Raw genomic sequence first — 23,635 nt, forward strand, 5'->3', positions numbered from 1 at the left:
CCTAAAGGGGGTTTTATAGCTGAGGAGGGCTGCTAAAAATAGCTAAAATTATCAGCCAAAGAGCCCTCCCTTGGCCGACCACACATGTGGCAAGGTTGATAGTTTCAACTTTGCTAATTTAGGCTTGGGGCAAATCTATAAAGCCACCAATTGTGGAGGGGTTTGAATGTAACTTGAACAAGTCTTCAAGGGCCTCTTTGCAAGCTTAAATAATCAGCTAATAAGTTGATTTGGGCCAACTCTTGGGACGGTTTTTGGGCCGTCCATTTCTTGGTCGGTTCAGTTCACTCGGTTTAGTTCAATTGGACCACTTTTTTATAATTAATTAATAATAGTTTATTAACCCAAATTAAATTGGATATAAATTAAAATTAATTATATTATGAATTAGTACATATAATTTTGGATTGTCTTAGGCTGAAATTTAGTTCGCCTCGATACTTCAAATTGCTTCTCGATTTTGTGCTTCTAGTAGTGTCTGCCGAGCCATTTTTCGCCCTTTGTGCAAATCTGTCGAAAATAACCGAAATTCATCAAAATTAATTATTAAATTAACTAAAATTCATCCTGTTCATATTTTTAGTGCACTTTTATTATTTTGTAAAAATTAATTATTTTTTTGACAAGAATTTTACCGAAACTATATGATTTTAAGTTAAAAAGGGGATGTAAAAATGTGTAAATTTTTGTGTTTCCACCAAGCCCAAATATCAGGATGCCACGCCACTGTCTCATGTCATAACCAACAGGTGAAAGTTCATTCTAACCAAACATCTATCAGTTTATTATTCGCATAGGTCTTAAGTCATTCATACTAGTCAGTTATCATTATCACGTGCTAAACTTACATTGATTAGTATTATAAACATATTAAGACATGCATAAGATCTGTTCAGCAAAATCCTAAAACACCGTAGGTATCGATACTAACACTAAGGTATCGATATTTTCTTTAAGTGGTATCGATACCACCTAGAAAAATAATACCAAACTTGCATTTTGTTTCTCGTTTAAAAACCAAAGTCTCGAAAATTACCGGTACTTGTCATGTAGTATCAATAAATTTACCCTGAGTATCAATACTCGAGCAACGGTTCGATACTCAAGCAAAGGTATCAATACCAAATCTCTATTGTGACTTCCTGCATGTTTCAAAATCCAAAGGTATCGATTTGAAAACCTGATTATCGATACCTCTACTCCAGACCTCAAAAATGTAGCATACATATGCAATTAATCTATTCCAGTTTAGTTCCTAAACATCGTACATTAATTACTTCGATAAATAATCATTCAATGACCTAATTAATAGTTCAATATCGCAAATTCGTGTTTGAGCAAGTAACGTCAATCTATCCTCATGTTCATGAACCCAAGCATAACAATAACATGTAATCTTTATAAATCGAATTCAAAAACCAGCAAAATGTCTAGAAGTTAACATGGTTATAAACAAGTCTACCACATTGCCTCATTCCCTAAAACATAAATAAATAAAGAACACATACGAAATAACAAATAGGCTTACTTGGATCACCTCTTGGAAACCACCGCTCACACTAGTACTTCACCACTCTGCAAGGGTTTTAAGAAATGAGTGGGTGAGCTTAACAAGCTCAGAGAATTCCTAGAATAACTACCATGCAAACAATCCATCAAGCATCAATGAAACAACCATATAGCACAACCTCAGCCGTTCCAACACTAGTGTCATAATATACTTGTGTATTATTTTCTAGTTCTTTTACATGGTAAACATAATCACTTTTAAGCATATATCATGTTATACATATAATCACCTAACATCCAAGCATATATCACAATACTTATGTAATCACATAACATTTAAGTATATATTACAATACTCATATAATCACATAATACTCAAGCATATATCACAATATACATATAATCTCATAACATTTAAGCATATATCACAATACTTAAAACATGTCTATTGATAATTTGCATACTAGTCACATATCATATAAACACATAACATACTACATACACATTCATTATTTAAGATAATTTGGTACTTGAGCTATGAAATATAAAAGTGAGCTCTATCATCACTCATCGAATACACAAATCTCCAACACACCACATAGACTCATAGAGTCAAACATGTCCCAAGAGTGAAACATAAAGCTAACACTCTCCTTATTTCCTCTTACATGTCCCATTGAATGGAGCTTAACTCACATTCCATTATCCCTCCAACATGTCCCAAGGCCTCAATGCCCAAAATCACTGTACATATAGATGAGTACTCACAATCCTATGGCATGCCAACTATATCTAATGATTTCAAGGTCACAAGGCCAAAATATCTAAAATCAAACACATATCACTCGCCGATTATTCATGTACTATCACTGCATGTTTGCATCTTTAGCAAAACATTGTTACTAACATTTATCATATACATAACATGTACACATTTTTACTTTCACAACAGTTATCATAATCACATATCACATGTTAAAGCATCTCATCTCAATCCACATATTCACAAACACATAAGCACATTGTTCACAAGATAACATAGGTATGACAAAGATTACAGTTGGAATTTAGAGTAGGGGTTTAGACTACTACTAAATTCCCAAATAACATATTGAATCATGTCCACAAGAAATTATTCCAAACACTCACCAATTATGCTTTTGCCAAAAAGCCGAAAGCTCAAACTGGCTTTTCCTTGCTTTTATCTCTACTTGTAGAAGGTTCTACCGAATTTGGAACTTCAACACAAAAAATTCATACAATAATACATCTAAAAATTAGCCAAGGACTCATTAGAAGCATACAAAACATAAGCCTAAACTAGGTTCTCATGTAACCGAAACCTTTAACATAACCAACTTGAAATCCAAATATCTTGATCTACACTTAATCTTTTTAGCTAAAACGAGTTTCATTCATCTAATTATTCATCTACGACTAATTCTCAACCCTTAAACTATGCTAAACTACTCAATTCATGTTATCAATTTTTTTGACATGTTTTTTTACTATTTTAATGAAAATTCAATAAAATTTAAGAAATCTTTAACGAAACTTCGAAGTAAGTTTAGAAACCTTCTAATTGCGTTAAAACTAAATGAAAAACACTTTAAAACATCATTTTTTATGTAAAATTCTAAATTTCTTAACTTCTATGGAGGTTTATGACTAGGAGGATGATAGAAATCAAAGGAATAGAATTTAGGAATCAAAATTGAGGGATTGTGGTGTATAGGAGCAAGGGACGGCAAAGCATAAAGGGTGAGAGGAACTATCATGGGTTTTATAAAGGTGGAAGGGAAAATAGGTTGATTTTTGAAGTTTGGTTTATTTTCTTCTTAAAAACTCTAAGTTTCGTCTCTTTTACAAATCAATTGTATTTTAAAAATTAAAGGTATTTAAAACTCTTTTTCACAAATTGATTTTATTTTATAAAAACCATAGTAAAAAATATTATCGATAAAACATATCACAAAATTTCGAACACTAAGGCTAAAATTCCTAAAATACCCCTAAAACTCTTAAGCCCTATTTTTGGGTGTTACACCATATATATATAAATATACCCCATATCTTATACTGACAGACTACTAAGATAGATACTTTATTTAAGATTACAACTACATATTCTCATTCAGAATATACCCCTTAAAGCTTATCAAACTTTCTTAAAAGATTAAACAAACCAAGCTATCTTTGAACTCATTAGATTCTTATCATAAAACTAGTTATTGAAGAAGTCTTAGAACAAATCCAGATCTTACTACATAGGCAGTTAACCAAGTTCTGCTACATCGACAATACGGGATTTCTACAAAGACAAATATAGAATACGCCACTAAGGCATAACAGATCAAGCCACACAAATTTTACAGACTACGCCACAAGGGAAATACTGAATACGCCACAAATGCCAAACAAAATATGTCATACATGCAACATACAAAATCACGTATTCACTGTCTCGACAAACTTTCATAAAAGGTGCCATGGGTTTCTCCCTCATGGACTTATACATAACTTCATGTCGTGATATGCCAGTCTGATTTACATACTATCGAATACATTACCATGAGTATTTGTTTTATCACATCATGCCATGGGTTTTAGCCACATGGACTTACACATTCTCATGTCGTGATCTGCCAGTCCAGTCTTCTTGTCACTAAAGGCAACACCATGAGTGTTTTCATTATCATATAATGTCATAGGTCTCAGCCACATGGTCTTACACATACCTTCCTATTGTGATCTGCAAATTTAGTTATTAATATGTCTTCCTTACTAGAAGCATAAAAAAGATAGGTTTTCAGAAGATACTTACCCAGATCTTGTTCACTTACTTAACTAATTATTACCTTCTTCTATCATATTTCACTTGCTTATTTACCATTTAACTTTTTATTCTAACAATAACTCACGCATAACATCATTACACATGCACAATATATTCATTACTTGGCATGTATACTTACCCATTGTCCGATAAGTTATCATCTTATATATCTCTACTTGTATTGTTCACATGTAAAAGCCAAGATAGAAACTCACTTGATACTCACCTAAATTGTAGCTCAAAGCTTCAAACTCGTACATCCTTCTCGATCAAGCAACGAGAACTGCTTAAGGAACATAGAATCACCATTAAAACCTATTTAAATAAAAATTGCTAAAATCTCAATTATAGACAACCCCCATGCAAGGCCTTGTAAACCTGAGGTCTTTAGTTCGATTTAGCTAACCTAAGGACTAATTTGTAAAATTGTCAAATATTTTAGATTATGCCATTGATGAGTTATGAACATGCTTGGAATTTTATGATAGATCACTAAGTTTGGTTGTTAAATAAGACTATTTTGTAAAGTAATTTTTAATAATTTTAAGGTTAAAGGACTAAAATGTTAAAGTGATTAAATTATAAGAAGTTGATGTGAAATAACAGCAATTATGTGCTGAAATGGGGTAGCATATTTTTCAGTTGAACTTAAATTTGATTAAAATTAGTTAAATTACAAGTTTTGAGCTTAGGGACTAAATTGCATAAAAGAGAAATATCAGGGGAAATTTTGTAAAAATGTCAAAAAAGACTTAACTGCATAAAATAGTTAATTATGTTGTTGGAAATTGATAGTGGAATGAAATCATTCTTTAGATCAAGGACGAGCTAATAATCGAGGAAAAGAGAAAATTATTGAAAAGTCCCCAAACTTTTATTATTGCTGCAGTTAGTGTGGTAAGTTTGTTCGGTTTAATTTTAGTACATTTTTAAAGATATTATATGAACCTAATTACATAATGTTGGATTATATTGATGTGTGTAAATGAAAATGGAAATAATGAATTGATACAACATTGATCACTAATTGAGATACTCTAAACCATTCTTCGCAAATCAGTCCTATAAGTTCGTATAATAAAGTAATTGATTTAGTTGTTGTTCTTTGAATTATTGAATAATTTAAGTATATTGTATTTAAATTTGCTTTTATAGTAAATATTAAATTTTCGAATTTAATCGAATTGAAATGAAATTATAATTGAGGCCATGATTGGAAGTGAGGAAAGAATATAATCAATTCATGTAACAAAGAAATGCTTAAATGGTTATATGAAATGATAGTAATTATTTATTTTATGAATGAATTAAATTGATTGATATATGGAAATTAGTAAATTGAACTAAATTGCATTATTAGTTAATTCGGTGTTATGTATGATAAATAAGAACTATATGGATGTGTGCTCGTAATGGTATAATGTAAAGAAAGTTAATTGAAATTGACATGGTATATGATCCGTATGAACCTCGTAAATACTTGGAACACAAAAGACAGGTCATTAGGGGTTATACGGTTTAGGGTGTTGATCTTGGATGTCCAACCGATGGATAGTCCCTGTACTTGAGCTGTTACTGCAAATTGGTTCTGTAAGTTCCATGTTCGTATTATATATATATGGTTATATTTTATTCTTTATTCTTGGATTTACCCTTTTAGCTTCAAAATTATAAAGTTGAATGTTGATTGCCAGGAATATATAATAGAATTGAGTTGTTATGGCGTGTATTGTATCAGGCCTTGAGCCTAACAGGTTTTGACTAGCAAGCTTTAAGACTAGCAAGCTTCGTGCTAGTGACTTATCAGGTTTTGACCCTAGCATGCTTCGTGCCAGTCTTTATTAGGCTTGATGCCTAGCAAGCTTCGTGTCAGTGTAATGATTCGGATTGGATATTGTTGACTTGAGATATTATTAAATGACGACTTGGAATATGAATTAAACTAATGAACTGTACAATACTTGCTTGTTGTGAGCTGTGATTGACATGAACTTAGTTATTTAATCGTCTAATTTGATCTGTTATGTTTAAATTTAGTAAGATTATCGTTTGATTTAATGAACTTACTAAGCTTTAAGTAAACTTACTCCTATTTTGTGTTTGTTTTGTATATTGCATTTTGTAGTTGGGAGATCGGATCAATTCGAAGAATCACATTATCCTGAGAACTCTTTTTGGTAGATTTTGTAAACATCTTGGCTTATATGGCATGTAATGGTAAATGGATATGTGAAATGTTTCTAGATATGTGTTGGATTGGTGTGACTTGGTCTGGGTTCCTATGCAATTGAAAAAAATTAGATAGCATGATTTGGTCATTTTTTGGTACACACGGCCTGGGACGCGGGCTGTCACATAGGCGTGTGTCTAATACGGGCAACCCATACAGGCGTGTGCCTTGAACTTGCTAGGTGTAGTTTTCACACGAGCTGGCACACGGCTTACGACACAGCCGTGTGCCCCAACATCAAATTGAACACGACCTAGCACACGGCCTGTGACACGGTTGTGTGAAGGTATTTCGAATGCTACACAGGCTAGCACATGATCTGCGACACGACTGTGTGAAATTATTTCGAAGGGTACATGATCCGTCATACGGTTGGCCACACGGCCATGTGACCCCTATTTTGAAAATTTTCAATTTTTTTTCCTGAACTTTCTGATTTGTTTTGAATTGGTCTCTAATTGTTCCTATACTAATTTTAAGGCCTCGTAGGCTTGTTTTAAAGCCCATACATGTACGTATTACTCCGATTCAAATTATTATGAAATTTTGTTAATTAAATAGGCAACTTGATGCTATCTGTTATTGATTGTTCTTGATTGTACGGTTATACTCTATAACCCTAATCTGGCGATGGGTACGGGTTATGGGTGTTACACACTGGTAGGGCATGTTAGTTACTAACCAATTGGCATGAGTGTTAGGTTTGGTAGGGCATGTTTGTTGCTAAACAACCTAACGATATGGGTGCTACCTATGGTAGGACATGTTAGTTGTTAACCATTAGTTGTTAACCATGGAAAAAGCCTTAAACTCATGGGAACACGTAGGTGTTCAAAATTATAAGATATGTATGATCTATTCTGATATGTGGGATTCAAGGTTCAACCCAAGAAAGGTTGTGAAAAAAGTAAGTTAATATGATAATATTTGTGTTATATGATATGTTATGTATCGAAATGAATAAGCTAAAATGATTTTATATGTGTTGTTTGATACGTCTATCCGTTGATTAAAAATAAAGGTTAATAGTTATCAATTAGTGTTCTGATCCCTGTTGTTGTGTTGAAAACATGGTGTTCTTTCAAGAAATGATTATTGGTATATTGAATCCGCCCTAGTGAGTTTTGAAGGTGTGTTTGAAGTCACTTGAGGAGATGTTTGTGGTACAATGGTAAGTATGGGAAAAGATTGTGTTTGGTAAAGAAGCATAAGCTCTATTAAGGTTATAGTTCTTTCTGGAGGAAAAGACATAAGTATACTCCCAATTTTATGAAAGAAGGTATGCACTCGATATGTAAAATTCGCCTTAAAGTTTATCCACCACGGTTAAGTGTTCGCCAATAATATGAGACTATTCACTCGTGTGTCTCGGCGTGTAGAGCTCAATGTATTAGTTTGTGTTTGTGAACTTAAAGTAAAGTTTTATTCTTAAGTGTTGATATTTCTTTTCTGGAACTCACTAAGTTCTTATGAACTTGTCCTCTTTTGTTTTTTTTCCCCCTTCAAGGTTGTCTATTGTCGTAGGCTTGTTGAAGGGACTTAGCCAAAAGGAGCAACCTCTACTGTGAGCTTTGTCTATGTTAGTTTTGTAATATGCATATGTTTTGAGGGTGATGTGTAACTCTGTTCTAAAATTGAATCTATAATAAAATATGTTTCTTATTTAGTTACAGTTTTATAAGAATGTAACCGCTTGAGGGAAATTGTTAAAGTTGTCGAGACATGATTTGTGAAGTGATTTCAACTTGTATACACTAAATTGTTTTATAAATTACTGCTAGTATTATATTTCGAATAAGAGTTTTCAACCAAAAGATTTAAATTCATTTACTTTTATCCTAGATTTAAATTCATTTACTTTTATCCTATGGCGTATACTTTTTAATAACTTGTGTTTTGAAGACATTTTTCGAGTCCCCACCTAGTTTAGATTGTTATGTATTTCAATTCAATTCAATTTGAGCTAAGCATAAGTCTGTTTTCTATTTGTGTAACGCCTTAGTCGACCCTTGGGGAATGGGGTGTTACATGTAATGAGCCTAAAATACCCCTGATATAAATAGGGTTAATCGATAAAAGAAACTCTAAGTTGTTGTCAAAACGTGACTACATTTATTTAGGATATCGTCTTGTCTCATCGACGTGAAGGCTCTCTTCATTGCAACGTTAAGTCTATTTCAGCACTGATATCTTTAATGTTCAGTTCGTGACATTGCATGCTTATATCGTGATACTGAAGTCATCCTTTTTATTTTTTGGCCTAAAATGACACCCCTGCACACTCAGGTAACCCATTAGTCATTCACGAGGCATGAGTTGGCCTAACAGGTTGTCGAAGCACTATAAAAAGGCTTTAAAAGGATGAAATAAGCTTATTTGCTAATAATTAAATCTAAGCTAACAAAACTAAAAATGCATAATGTAAAATGGCTTCAAAGCAAGCTCGTTAAGTGTCGAAAAGTACCTAATTTTCCACTACATATTGTGATAGGTCACTAAACTCCAAAGATACCATATAAGGATAAAAACACATTGATAGAAAGTATCATAAGGCAGACAGTAGTGTTTGACAAAATAACGGATGTAGTCAAAGATCGAATATGATGACAAACCTAGGGATTTGTTTTACCAAAACTCTGCTAGCTAGATAGTTCTTTGGGAAACATATGGAGGGCATAGGAATGCAAAACATGACTTATCTAGTTTACTAAGGCAAGTGGGAGACTATTGAATCTAGTGCCCAAAGTGTAGTACTTTTATAACAACCCGTTTTTTAGTGGTGTTAGAAATAGTGGTTTCAGAACCACAAATCCGACAAGAGAGATCATAAATAATATTATTTAATATTTACAAGTCAAATATGGTATTAAAATAAATGTTGAATTGATAATTTATGATATTTTAGAGAATAATTAAGTTCAAGTGGTATGACCTTAAAGTCAAGTAGTTTTAGAAAAAGAGGTATCAGGACCTCATTTCTATAAACCGAGCCGTAAGTATTTTATTAAATATTTATGGAGTGTTATTAAGGTTGTATTAAAGTTTTGTTAAGAAATTTTGACGTTTAATTGGTTAATTAATTAAAAGGACTAAATTGTAAATGGTGCAAAAGTTAATCGCTATAAGTTTATTTGTATTAAATAGTTATAAAAGTATGAAGTGAAGGTTTTAAAGTGCAAATATACCTTAATTATTATGATGTACGGTTAGTGGGTGGAAAAATAAGAAATAGCATGTATTTAAAATGTTTTAATTAAAATATTTTATATGTTAAAGTAATAATAAAATAACAATAAAAAGAAAGCCAATGTCATCTTTTTCATTTTTCATGCTTTTCAACCGAAACCTCCATGGTTGAAGCTTAAGAACATTCGGTTGAGCTTTTATCTATGCATGTAAGCGTATTTTTATCTCGTTTCTTGTAATTTTTTCGTTTCTTGTAATTTTTATGTTTTTGAGATCATTACAACTAGGTCTAGCTAATCCGTATCTCCGTTTTCAAAACTGTTAAAGATTTTGAATGTTTTCATTGATTAACATTTGTGATTTTAGATGTTAAATAATGAATTTAATGTATTAGTTGTTATTTATAAGTATTTTGTTAAGTGATTTTTAATAATTTAATTATTAAGGATTAAATTATGAATATAGTAAAATTTAAGGTAAAAATTGTGAAATGATGATAAAATGGGCTGATATGAATCCTATGAAAATCGACTAGCATGATTTATGGTTAAAATGGTGAAATTGCAAGTTTCGAATTTAAGGATTAAATTATATAAATGTTAAAATCTTAGGGGTAATTTTGTAAAATTCCTAATAATATGAGTTATAAGTTAAATTATTTATTTTAAGTTATTGAATGGTTTAATTAAGTGAAACATTACTATTTAGATCCAGAAACGAATCAAACGGATCTAAACAGAGGAAAAGCTAATGTGTCGGATTAGTCGTTGACCTCGTTTTACAACTATAATTGTCGAGGTAAGTTCATAGGTATAGAATTGTACATATATATATATATATATATATGCATAATGTTACTACTGATTTATGAATGTATATATATGATGTTTAATATGTGAATTGAAAATCGAAGTATTATATCTGAATATAATGTGAGAAAGGATATATTTGAAAATTATTGAATAATTATGAAATATGATATATGTGATTTTGGAACGATTAAGAGTTTTTACAGCATGTATCTTGAGAAATATGAAAGTGCCTCTAATTCATGAAAGTTATAATTTTATTAAAGTGGCCATTTGGACGTAGTAAACGATTAGGATACGATTGACATGCCAATAAGGATAGAACGAGCGCTTGTACAAGACTTGCACTTTGATGCCCCTATTTGCACTTTGGTGCCCCTGTATACACTTTGGTGTCCCTGTTCGCACTACGGTGCCCCTGTTATACATCTATGATGCCTTTGGTGTGATGTAGTTACCCAAGTATTCGAGTTAAGTTACTAGTTCATCGGGCTAAATGTGAATGGAATTTACAAAATTATTTTAATGTTAAAGGCTAATGTATAGTCAAGATATTAGTAAATTTTAAATGTTAAATGTTCAATGAATTACTTGATCATATGTGAGTATCGTTATATTGATGATCATTTGGTTAAAGATATATGTCTATATACATATATTTATGGTTTGGATTGAATTATTATATAAAGGAAGCATTCGATTAACTATTTTCAATATTAATCCTATAAGTGCTTCGTAAATGTATAACAAGTATGATTAATTTATTCATTTAACTTTCACCTTGTTTAGTGGAAGTAAGTGATTCGAAATGATAAGTTTATAGGAAAGTTTGAAATGAATGATGAATTACGTAATGATTATATGTTAAATGTGAAAGTGTTATGGTAATAAAAAATGTTTAAGTAAAGTGGTTATATGAATGCTTATGAGGAAAAATATATATACATGTATATGCAAGGCTACACCAGTTGTTCATTAGAGGTGTAGTAAATAGAAAATGAAAGTTAGCTTAAAGTATAATAAAAATTATGCTTAGTTGTTTATTCTAATATGTCAACAGTTAAATTGCCTTTTTTACGAACCTACTAAGCATTATTGCTTACGTTAGTTGTTTTCTTTTCCTGTAGATCATTGGAAGGTTCGATTTGATTGAAAGCTCGTCGAAGATCTATCACACTATCCAACAGTTAATTTGGTAGTTTTTGAGCATTTTTTGTTATGGTTTATAATGGCATGTATAGAGTGATTTGTAATGGTATTATGATATATGTTTGATGAATTGTTTTGGAATGTATGAGTTGTGAAAGTTATCTTGGTTGGTACCATTTGATATTTTGATAGTTGGTGTCATTGAACTATTATAAGTTGTATGTTTTGAATGGCTCAAATGGCATGTTTTGTGATGGAATAGTAATGATCAAGTTTAGACATGTTTGGTAAGATTTGGAACTAGTACTTGATTATTGAAATGTGATAAAATATGCATGTTTAGATAAGTGTTGTTGTATGTATTTGAGGTGCCTTATATGGCATATTGGTTGAATGATCTTAGACTAACGAATTGGTCATTTTATAAATATTTTTGGTCATGTTTTGAGGTATTGATGATATGCATGAAATGGTTTTAGGTACATACTTAATTTCGATGATAGAAATGGTTTGTTTTGGGCAAATTCATGTCCACACGGCCTGAGACACGGGTGTGTGAGTCAGCTATGTGTGACACACGGCCAGGCGACATGGCTGTATGTCCCCTGTAGGTTTTAATACATGCAAGTCAGGTTGTTACACGGCCTAGCACATGGCTTAGCACACGGGCGTGTGTGGTTATTTCGAGAGTTACACGGCCTGGCACACGGGTGTGTGGCTTGGCCTTGTGACCCAACTCTGAGAGTTACACGGGTGAGGACACGGGCTGGGACACAGCCATGTGTCCTTATTTTGATTGTTACACAGTCTGAGACATGGTCGTGTGTCTCAGCCGTGTGATCCCTTTAGTCAAAATTTTACAACTTTTTCCTAAAATTTTCAAATGTCTCTAATTTAGTCCCGAATTGTTTCTAATGTATTTCTAGGGCCTTGAGGGCTCGAGTTAGGGACTATATGTATGTGAATGGTTAATTCATGTTATGATTATGATTATGTATGAAAGATATATTTAAGTGTTTCGTTTGTTTGGTAATGCTTTGTAACCCTAATTCAGCGATGGATACGGGTTAGGGGTGTTACAATTTTCATCTATGCACACTTGTAATTTTTTCGAACAGATTGGTTAATAAAATTATTCATGAATTAAATTAATATCCTTTGTATATTTTCTTCATGTGGTTTTTGCATGTAAAGCAAAATAGAAACAAATATTAGCTTACTGGTTGTCTAATGTTTAGCTAATACTAAGTGGTATTATGTGGTCGAATCGTAATACGAAAAGACAACTTATATTAGTAGATGAACCTAATCATGTCCTTAGTCTAATCAGAAATGAGAAAGTCGATTGAATGACTAATATGACGTCTATCAAGTCCAATTGGGGAGTTGTTTTGTCTTGGGCATCAGAGCGGATGACTCTTAAAAGATAGAAACATAGATGTGACTAACTAGACTGATAGTACATCAGACTGGATTCAAGAAGAGTAGATCCTAAATTCATTTATGGATTTATTCACTTGTGATGTTCAAAGTGTGACATGCCTTAGTCCTGAGTGGATGACGAACTATGTATGCATGACTCGTATACTTTGATGTAAGTAAAAGCTTGAGTTCAAATAAATAAGGAACAGAAAGTTAGTGAATTGGGTATATGACTTCTACAATATGTAATGTCATTCATAATAGTTGAATTCATAACCCGAGATATGATAAAATGATATCTTCTCATTGGTATTACTAGTAGCTAAAAAGTAAATGTGGCCACATGTGGTTCATCTTTGTGATGAATGGCTCGATTACTATTTGATAGCAATTGACTTTTCATGAAGAAATATATAATAGTTACCATGAGATAAAATAGGATCATATAAATGAAATGACCTAAATAATTAATTTATGGTTTTTAATTATTATTTAATTAATCAATTAAATAATTGAAGTTCAAATTGAAATAAATTAATTAGTCATAGTGAATCCGTTGAATGTCGAAATATTAAATAGATTCTTTTACAGTAAAATCGTAATGATTTTAACGGAATTAGAATTGGGTTCAGAAAATTATTTAATTGGGAATTTAATTTATTTAAATTAATTAAGATGTTTATTTTGGGAAATAGAAAAACAAATATAAGGTTGAATTGAATTATAAAGTACTGTGTTAAAAGTTCAGGAAGTACTTATAATTAGACTCGATATGGGAGAGACCCAAAAGCCCCTCATGTTTAATTCTAGGGACGACAAACCCTAGTTTGTTTAACTAAGGTTGTTGCTCTACCTAATTCTAGTTAGACTAGGAGTTCGTTTTTTTATTGAAATAGAGTTTTACAATTCAACGAGAGTTTCACCTCTTCTTTCTATGAATAGATGACACCAGTAGGGCTAAATATACAATTTTGAGATATTATTATTCTACCCAAAAATAGTGAGAATTTATTTTCTAAGTATAAGTTATATTTTTTGAAATAATAATTCTACCAGTTTCTAATTAGAGAAAATTTTGCTTTCCTACTGAAAGTAAAGAAAACAATTTAAGGTCCTGTGTATGATTCGGATTAGTTCGACCCATACTCGAAGTAGTTTGTGGTACGAAAATAGTGGATAATTCGGATTAGTTCGACCCATACTCGAAGTAGTTTGTGGTACGAAAATAGTGGAGAAAACCATTCAATTGAAAGCCATGAACGACAAGGATCCGCCTAGCTTAAAACATAGGTGCGATTTTGATAAAAGGTTTATTACTATAAATATCACAAACCAGTTTGATTTTCAAAATTTTAATTTTTCGCTATGCAAGAAAACCATTTTCAAACCAGATTTTTTCCAACAGTAATACCACTTAGTATTAGTTTAAACATTAGACAATCAGTGAGCCAATATTTTCTTCTATTTTTCTTTTCATGCAAAAACCACGCAAGGACAATATACAAAAGGTATTAATGTAATTAATGAATATTTTTATTAACTAATCTATTCGAAAAAATTACAAATGTACATAGACGAAAGTACTACACTTAGGGCACCAGATCCAACAATTGAGACCCGTCATTGAAACTTTGGACCCATTGGTATCACTCTATGAATCATTCCTCTAAATCATGATTCATTTCACCATTCATTTCAGCTTGAAGCCTCTCCAGCCTCTGTCAGAAATGATGTTGTTCTAGCTCGTGCCCTATGTATGTATTCCGATAAGACATGTTATCTTTCATTTTAGTTTCTAAATGTATTCAAAAGATTAAAATATATATATGAAAATGAGAATTACCCATGTTCACGACTTGTTACACCAATATGTATTCTTGAAGTCCCTATGAATGTTAATCGGAATGTGGCAGATGCAATATATGGATCTCCACAGAACATCGAAATGCCTAATCATGACAATTAGCTCCTTCAATCTATAAAAATTGATGCAAATGTTGTCTTGTCTAACAACATGACTCCACAAGTTTGTCAAGAAAAATTGTCACAATTCTATGTTCTCGGACTATACAATGGCAAATGATATTGGTAATACGTTTCATTTACAGTATTGCGCAAATCGCAATAAGGAGGACTTTTTTATTTTTCCCATATAGCTAGGTCCCATCAACCTGCACAAGTAGCTTGTAGTGGGGAAATACCCTAACACATGGATCGAATGTCTAGAACAAGTAGTGAAAAATTATTTTCCTCGGTTGTAGTTGGTCATCTGCGCGATAAAAAGGCAGCGTCTGTAAGTCAACCACCCCTAGCACATACTCCTACATCGCCACTAACCACACCTGAAGTTCATTGTACGATGCATCCCAATCTTTATACAACTACTCCATCGCCATCTGTTTAGCCCACCATGGTTTCCTGCATGGCACTTTGAATTGAAACTGGGCTTGTATGTTGGCAATCAGGACCGATATAGGAATGGTGGGCATATCTTTCACCAGTGGCATAATGTAGTTACAAATTATTTTCGCATCAAGTTTCTGAAGGTCTTGAATTATCTGTGCAATAGTGCATGTATGAGGCCCAACAAATTTCCAAATCTTCCACAGTTACGACATCTAGATCAATGCAACTCGTACATACCAGTTGCAACCTTTTGCAAACCTCCAACACTCCTTAATATATAATGTCAGTTTAGATACAGTGGCTTTGTAGTCCACCGACACTTTCATGGTATACTACTTGATGGAAAATACATATTCCTACTTATTTACGAATTGTTAACCTACGACCAACTCTTCTGATTCAAAATTTGTCGTCAACTAGTGAGAAGGCATTATATCTAAATACTCAGGAAACTCGGATGCATATGCCACATCAGGATCTGTGCTTAACATGTGAGCCTCAAGGTCATTGCGTATGACAATGCCACAAGTATAGTTCTCAAGAAAAAGGGTGTATACATTATCATCATCTTCCACGCCTTCGTCGTTGATATCATTCGAGACCTCATCGAGATCAGCTTCATTAAAATCTTCACCCTTGTAACCAGAACAACCATCATTATCAGGTCCTTTTTCACCATCTAAACTGGTACCAATCATCAACGGGTGTATCTGTAAAAATAAACCTAGATTAGGGTTGTTATACACAATCGGAGCATTGTGTGGATTATTGGCCCATGTTGATTTCTCTCCATAATCGCATAGTTCTGCCCACCCAACATCCAGATCAAAGTCAAACTCATGTAGAAACAATCTCCTATCGATAGACGCTCTCGAAACCTCCGTATACGGGTCCTGAACTCTATATTATTGATTTAATGGAGTGTCATTTTGAACGGGCTCAGCATTCGTTAACTCAGCATTGTACAACTCAACTGATTCAACATTCACATTCCTAGTCAAGCAATAAAGTGCGATCATAGTCTCTACGTCTTTATCATCTACAAGTTCCATCTCTATATATTTGCACGGATTTTATGAAACTAAAAATTTGTAGAATAGTCTGGACATCCTCCTCCCACAACGTCGAATGATTTCTGCACTAATCTTTTGTTTCATATCATCGACTTTACATTCTTATTAAACCTAATTCCTATTTACCAACGAGATTCAAATATACAATCAATTGATGTTTGTAAAATTACCCCCTCAAAATGAAAGTATATGAAGAATTAATTATTCATCTTAGATAGTTAATCTGTAAAATAAATTAAAAATAAATGAATATTAGCTTCTATTAAAAAAATAGCCCCTATTAACAAAATTAACAACAAAAGTACTTTTTATAAAAAAATATAACTTGCATCTCATATTACTAATTATCAATATAAAATATAATCAAATACAAATAATTACAAACTAGCTTTATAAATTGAACTTTACTTTTGAAGTCTAAAATGAAAAGTAAATATGTTGATCTTCATATGTTGATTTCTAAAGAGCTTTTTTAGTTCTTTTGTGGTTTGTTAAACCAATTTTTTTTTCTCCCATACTGCTAAACAATTTTTTAGCCTTTTGTTTTTTCTCCTCTTTTACTAAACACAATTATTTTTCTTTTTTCTTTTTTCTTTTTTCTCTTCAACAGAAACAAAATTTTGGCCGTGGGATGGGGGGTTTATATACTGGGCGATGTCGCCAAACAGTGTCGCGTAACCCAAATTTTCAAACCGGTGCCGTCGACGTGTCAGGAGACACCAATAAAAATAATTTTTTTGGTTTCGCTGCTTTTTCTCATGGACAACATAATTTTTTAAAATAAATTAGTGCTGCTTCACAGACCGACGACACTAATTAATATATATTTTTCATTTCAACTTTCTCTTCCTGATAAGCGTGCTTTTTTTAAATATAACCAGTGCCACCTAACACACCATCGACACCATTAAAAAATATTTTTTATCACCATGTATACTATATTTTCACAGCTATTTTCAGATATACATATGGGTGCCACTTGACATAATAAAGACACCAAAAAATTATTTTTTTTAAAAGTCTAATGATTGTCGGATGATTGGTCGAAAAGTGGGATGGTGTCGTCAATATATCAGGCAATACCGACGATCACGGTAATAAACACCCTTTTTTCAATAATAATTTTTGAAATTTTTATAAATAAATAAATAATTTTTATATTATTTTATAAAGAAACCAAAGTTCGGTGTTATCATTTGAATTTAAGTTATTAAACAATACAATAGTGACTAAATTCGTGAATTAAAAATAGAGAGATTTACTCAAAAAAATGGAGAGATTAATTTTAAAATGTAAAAAATAGGAGGACTGATAGCAAATTTAGACCAAAACAAAAATTCTGAAATAGAAAAAGAAAGGAAGAGAAACAATGGCCTTGCCCCTCATTCACGCCCCAGAAATCAGAACCCGAAAGAGACAAGACAACCGCCATGACCGATCACCATCACTACCACCACCACCACCACCACCACCACCACCACCACCACCACCACCACCACCACCGGTTCGGCCAGCTACGGTCCACATCGCAGATCCTCAAAAAGACTGCCGTGCATTTTACCGCCCACCCTTTCACGTTCATCTTCCTTTCTTTCCTTCTCCTCTCTTTCCGTTCTTTAGTTGAATCCGGTTCCTTTCTCCTCAATTCCTTTATTGACCGTGATCCTTCTTTCAAATCCCTCCTTTCTCGCCTCGACCTCCACCCTTCCCATCCGCACGCGCGTTTCCAATCAACCCGTCGCCACACACGCCGTCCTTTCCTCCACCTCACGCGCGTCGGCGCTCTTGATAACGACTTATTCTCTTCTGACGATGACCTCCGCCACCGCTCCCCGTTCGCTTCTTTCTCTAACCGCCCCCTCAATGGCACGCCGTTGATTCTTTCAAACTTCGATACCAAATTAGGGTTTTCGCATTTCGTTGCGGATAACGGTATTCTGCTGCCGGAAATTGTTCGTTACGGAGTCAAATTCAAGACAATCTCATTTGACTACGAAAATAATGAAAGGGACCAGCAAGAAGAAAAGATTGTGGATTTTCAGTTTGTTTATAAAGGATTTGAATTGGGGCGCCGTGACGCAGCGGTGCTTTTCTTTATCGTCAGCTTTCTATCCGCGGCGTATGGATGGGTAATTCTAGGATTTACGGCGATTTACTCTTTGATTTTTGGTGTTCTTTTTGTCACAATTGTTAATGACTTGATTGGAAGATTTGTTTCGTTTTTTGGGGCTTTTTGGGATGGGTCTAAAATGGGTTTGAAAAGACTCACTGGGTTCGTTCTAATAAAATGGGCGGTAAGAGACGCGGTGACCCAGCTTCTTGGATTGTGGTATTTCGGAGAAATTGAGGATCACTACTCGTTTTTTAAGCTTTTTGTCAGGTTAAAGTTGATGCCTTTTTCGGTTATGTCACCATGGATTAGGGGTTATGAGAAGGAGATTTCAGGGTTTTTGTTTACGTGGTTTCTGGTGGATACTTTGGTTTCCTTTGCATTCTCATTAGCTGCTTGGGTTGCCGTTGTAGATTCAAGGAGAACCGGGAGAGAAATTATTAAAGAAGGTTGTTATCTGATGTCAACACTTTTGAACCAAGGGATACAGATTCAGTGTTATGAAGCTATCTTAGGTGGGTCGTTAGCAAGATTGATTTTGACTCGTATAGGGGGAGAATTTTTTGCCACGGTTATTCAGGCAGCTCTGGAGTTGTATTTCATGGTAGCTTGGTTGATATTTTACTTTGTGGTGAAGTCTAGGGAAGCTAATACAGAAGGTAGGAGGTATGGGAGGAGAGAATTGGAGGCTTTGATTGATGGACTTGGATGAAAATTCAATCGGAAAAAATGGGGGAAATTTACATTTGCTGCTATAATTTTCGATTCTGACACTGAAGATGCCTGAAGATATCGGCAACGTTTTCAATGCTTCGAGTCTTCCTGTTTTTGCAGAGCTAGTGATGCAATACTGCCATAGTTTTGGTCTAAGAACCTGCCAATGCATTGCATGTACTTTTTTATGAGGGAACACAATATATACTTGTGTATATTTTCTACTACAAAGCTTCTGTGTGTATATTCTGTTGCAATCAGTTGTTTCTTACTGCCTTGCAGTACTTGTTCCTTGCTGGTATATGAGAACGGTAATAATTTCTCATGCTTCAAATACCGCTAGTGCTGTTGTCCTTAGACTGTTTATATGTGATGTTATGATTTTCTGTTTTTGCACTGTAGGAGCCTTTTCTTGTTTTTGCCTCGCTTGTAATTGTTGGTAATTTGCGGAGTGTAGTCTAAGTTCAACAAGTTGTGATGGTGAATTGGGATTTGAGGGTGTCTATGTTAGTTTATAAGAGACTTTAAGGATGGTTGCCCTCTTATATCTTTACAAGGTTCAAATCATCAAAATGGTGTTATATAGAATTAAATTGTCAACATTATCCTCAAACTGGATTTTGTTATTCCAATGTTGTTATTGGGTAGCTTCAGGAATGAAGCGGCCGTTTTGCCCATGTAGTTGGACAGGTTCAACGAAGCTGGTTTTTTGTTTTAAAAGAAACTTTTGGGCTGTGGCTTTGAAATGCATTTACTCCATGTTGGTGGAAATTGTGGATGACTGTATCTTGTTTTTCGTATGGAACAATATCTTATAATAAGCATTTTCTATAAAGGTCCTGCAAAGTTTTCTGACTGAGTTTTGTTGTTGTTATCATCATCATCAAATTATTTGATAGTTTTTTTTCAGATTCAATGCATTATAGTCTGTAATATTTTGTCATATTCTGTAGATTCTTGCAGTATGCTCTGCTGTTATTTGTAACCAAGTTTCCTTTGGTCCTTGTTTCTGTCTAGATTTGTTGGCAAGTATTATTGTTATGCGAAGAATGAGTTTATATATCTATTCTCATTGTTGTAGACAGTTTAGACTTACGATGCTAATGTGCAAAGAATATGATATGATACAAGATTCTACTGTATGTCGATTGGTGTATTATTCATAGCTCAATATACTAGAGGTTCTATCTGTTCGCAACTTCTCTGGTTTTACTTTGGAGGTCCCAAGCTGAAGAAATTCTTTGACGTTGAACCTGCATACAGCGATTCTCAGTGCTAAGGAACCGTAGCTTTCCCACCTTTTGACTTGTAACCTTTCTATCATCATGCATTTGAGAACATCCCATGCTAACACAGTGCAAATGTTTGGGATTCGATTCTTTTCCGTGTTTCAAGGTCACTGCTTGCTAATCTAGTGTCATAATTTGATTCAGACACTTGACGTCTAAAGTTCTGTTCATTCTTCTTGCAGCATTTGTTCCTGAATTTCTAGATGAATCTTGAAGAACACAGTTCGATAATCTTAGCGAAACCTAGAATGTCTGATTCTTCCTCGTTAGTTACCCGCTTCTTTCGTGCATCTGCTAGTTGATCCATGCTTTACTGTTACAGGTAAGTATCATGGACACTGCTCTTGAGACGGGCTCGATGAGATTAAGGAGCCTGCTTCCCCGGTCTCTGGGGCAATTTTCATTGATAGTAATAAAATTCTAATCTTATAGCTTTATACTATATTTTTCTTTATTTTGTATGAAATATTGACATCCATGTTCAGCAGACATTTGGATATGGGTATGGAGAAAGAGACTTGAAAAAAAATTAAACATATTCGTGTTAAACGTATACCCGCATCTACACATACGTTTTGTACCTCAATTAGCTGTTCTTTCAAGTTCCAACGTAAGGTGGATTCCGGAGCTGCTAGGGGTTCGGTGTTGATATGGCATCGTACTGTGTGTTTAATTGGGTTCCATTTAGGCACACGAGCTTTCACATGCCTCGAGAGGTTGAGGCCCATAGAATCAGAACTTACAATAGACAAACAGGAAGTCAAATACTTTTTCAATGGTGTTACATTTATATGCTACAAAAAATATGTTACAACGATCTACTCAGTATACTATATATTAGCGTTCTTATTAGACTGAAACTTCGTGAATCAATCAAGTTTCTAGCATAAAATCCTTTAGACACCGGGAGAGTGTTCAATCTTGAGGAGAGCTAGCGCATCGAACAACTTCGAGGAAAAGGCTTTCATCACAAGGAATGCAGAGTTTGGAGTCTGTGGTAAAATCATATTCATCCTGAGCTTGATCTAGCAATGCCTTGAACAGTGGGTGCCTGAGCAAGGTGAGTTTAATTACAAACCTCTTATAGTTTTCACCAACATATACTACCAAGTGACCCTTTGGCACATCTCTTGGGATTGAACTCTCTTCATTCTTGGTATTAGGCCACTTTGCCCACTCATAACAGTATTCGCAACTGCCACAAGGTATGACTCTACTCCCCATCTTCCTCCATTTGGTAATGCATGCCTTTATAAATTTCCCCTTCATTGTCTAGCAATATGCCAACATAGACAGAGAGTAGATGGGGAAAAGGAACTTGCACATGTAATCTGAAATGGAGATTTGGGTAGTGAAACAGATGGAACTGAAAGGGTTATATAGCAGTAAAGAGAGAGAGAGAGAGAGCTTTTGGAGGGAGCATTAATTGGTTGACATGATACGTAACTAAGGCCTAAGAGGTTATGAGCTTGGGTTGGTCGAAGTCTTGGTAGGCGGTTTAGTGATGTTATTTATTTCTTAAGCTGAAATGTATGGATATTGAGATGGTGTAGCCATTTTTATAGCAGTTGGTGTCTTGATACGAAAGTGTACGAACATGCATGTCATGATATAAAAAAGGGTATAAGAAAATTATTGCTTGTAAGGGACATGAACTCTGAGTGAGAAAGGATGGTGCTTGATCGGTGTGATCTTTCGAAGTTCTCGATGTTAAGACCCCACAAGTTGAGCGTGGGAAAAGATAAGATATGAAAGAGGGATAGGATAAGCTTCTTGGGCAGAGTGTGATTCTCCACTTTCAGTTTGTTGATATACATATTATATATTGTTAATGTTAGTAGTATTAATGGATATTAAATATACACCAGCTTGCCTTTGGCCCAGACCGTCAAAAGAGTGAAAACGGAGAGCTTTATATGGATCATTTTCATTAATTCTTATAGGTGAGATTTAAATCTCAGTAACTGTATAGAGTATAGACCCTTTGTTTTATCATTGAAGGAGATATTATATATATATATACACATCTAATTCATGAACTATTATTCTACTCTCTTCTGGGCTATGTTCTGCAGCTGGATTCGGGATAAGCTTTTGCGTATCTCTGCACCCTTGTCTGTCTGTGCATGCATGTAATGGGCAAAACAAGGAATGGCTGGAGACAAACAACCTAAGTCTTTGCCAGGGATTTAAGGTGAGTTAAAATAATAATTAAAAAAGTAAAGCGAAGAGAATGGAAGTGGTTATATGGAATTGTACAATGATCCTCAACCCCCCAGCCAGCGATTCGTAGTTTCAAACATTCCATACATAAGATTTCTTTGGTTCCATATCTTACCGACCAAATCAATAGTTTAAATACTCTCTTTTAGCTTGAAAATGTCCTTATATTCATTTTTTTAATTCATTGGATGAACTTCAGAAGTTAATGAAATCCAAAATTTCGGCAAGAATAATAAATTAAAAAAACTTAGAAAAAACAAAACAAGGAAAGATAAATACGGATCATTATTTGTTACATTGACAAAGACAAGTGGAAATAACTGTGTTTTCCCTCAAGTTATTCACAGAGATGATTGAAAAGGACAGCAAAGGGTTCATCCCCTGAAGACATTAGATGCTGTACGCGTTTGTCTGAAAGCGAAGGGGAAAATAAATCACTCAATTCTGCACATTATTCGAGTAGAGCTTCCTACAGTTTTGCAGACATGGTGTGAGAAGCTGAATGTAAGTAACAAAGGACTTAATTAAATTGTGGGACTACTGAAATTTGGACTCCATTTTCCCTCAGCCATTTTCCCCCTTTTTTCTCGTTGGAACTGTAGAATGGGTATTTGTAAAAGCATAGAAGTAAAACAATGTCATAAGTATTATTTTCCTATGTCAACAGCTAGTTTGGACT

The 23,635-nt window shown here is 33.8% G+C and overlaps 2 protein-coding genes across 2 annotated transcripts; one reads left to right on the forward strand and one right to left on the reverse strand.

The window, feature by feature from the left end:
• Positions 1-17,988: 17,988 nt before the first annotated feature.
• LOC105768041 (uncharacterized) lies at positions 17,989-19,840 on the forward strand. Its single transcript, XM_052629405.1, has one exon. It carries the CDS (start codon positions 18,051-18,053, stop codon positions 19,440-19,442), a length of 1,392 nt encoding a protein of 463 aa, XP_052485365.1. The 5' UTR covers positions 17,989-18,050; the 3' UTR covers positions 19,443-19,840.
• A 1,651-nt stretch (positions 19,841-21,491) lies between these two features.
• On the reverse strand, positions 21,492-22,635 carry LOC105768042 (indole-3-acetic acid-induced protein ARG7). Its single transcript, XM_012587742.2, has one exon. The coding sequence runs from the start codon at positions 22,000-22,002 to the stop codon at positions 21,649-21,651; it is 354 nt and encodes a 117-aa protein (XP_012443196.1). The 5' UTR covers positions 22,003-22,635; the 3' UTR covers positions 21,492-21,648.
• Between the last annotated feature and the right edge of the window lie 1,000 nt (positions 22,636-23,635).

Source organism: Gossypium raimondii, chromosome 4, assembly GCF_025698545.1.
Source record: "Gossypium raimondii isolate GPD5lz chromosome 4, ASM2569854v1, whole genome shotgun sequence".
Lineage (NCBI taxonomy): Eukaryota > Viridiplantae > Streptophyta > Magnoliopsida > Malvales > Malvaceae > Gossypium > Gossypium raimondii.

Bases quoted from the DNA above. Each gene is read 5' to 3' on its own strand.
- LOC105768041 (XM_052629405.1), top strand. From the start codon at position 18,051: ATGACCGATCACCATCACTACCACCACCACCACCACCACCACCACCAC.
- LOC105768042 (XM_012587742.2), bottom strand. From the start codon at position 22,002: ATGAAGGGGAAATTTATAAAGGCATGCATTACCAAATGGAGGAAGATG.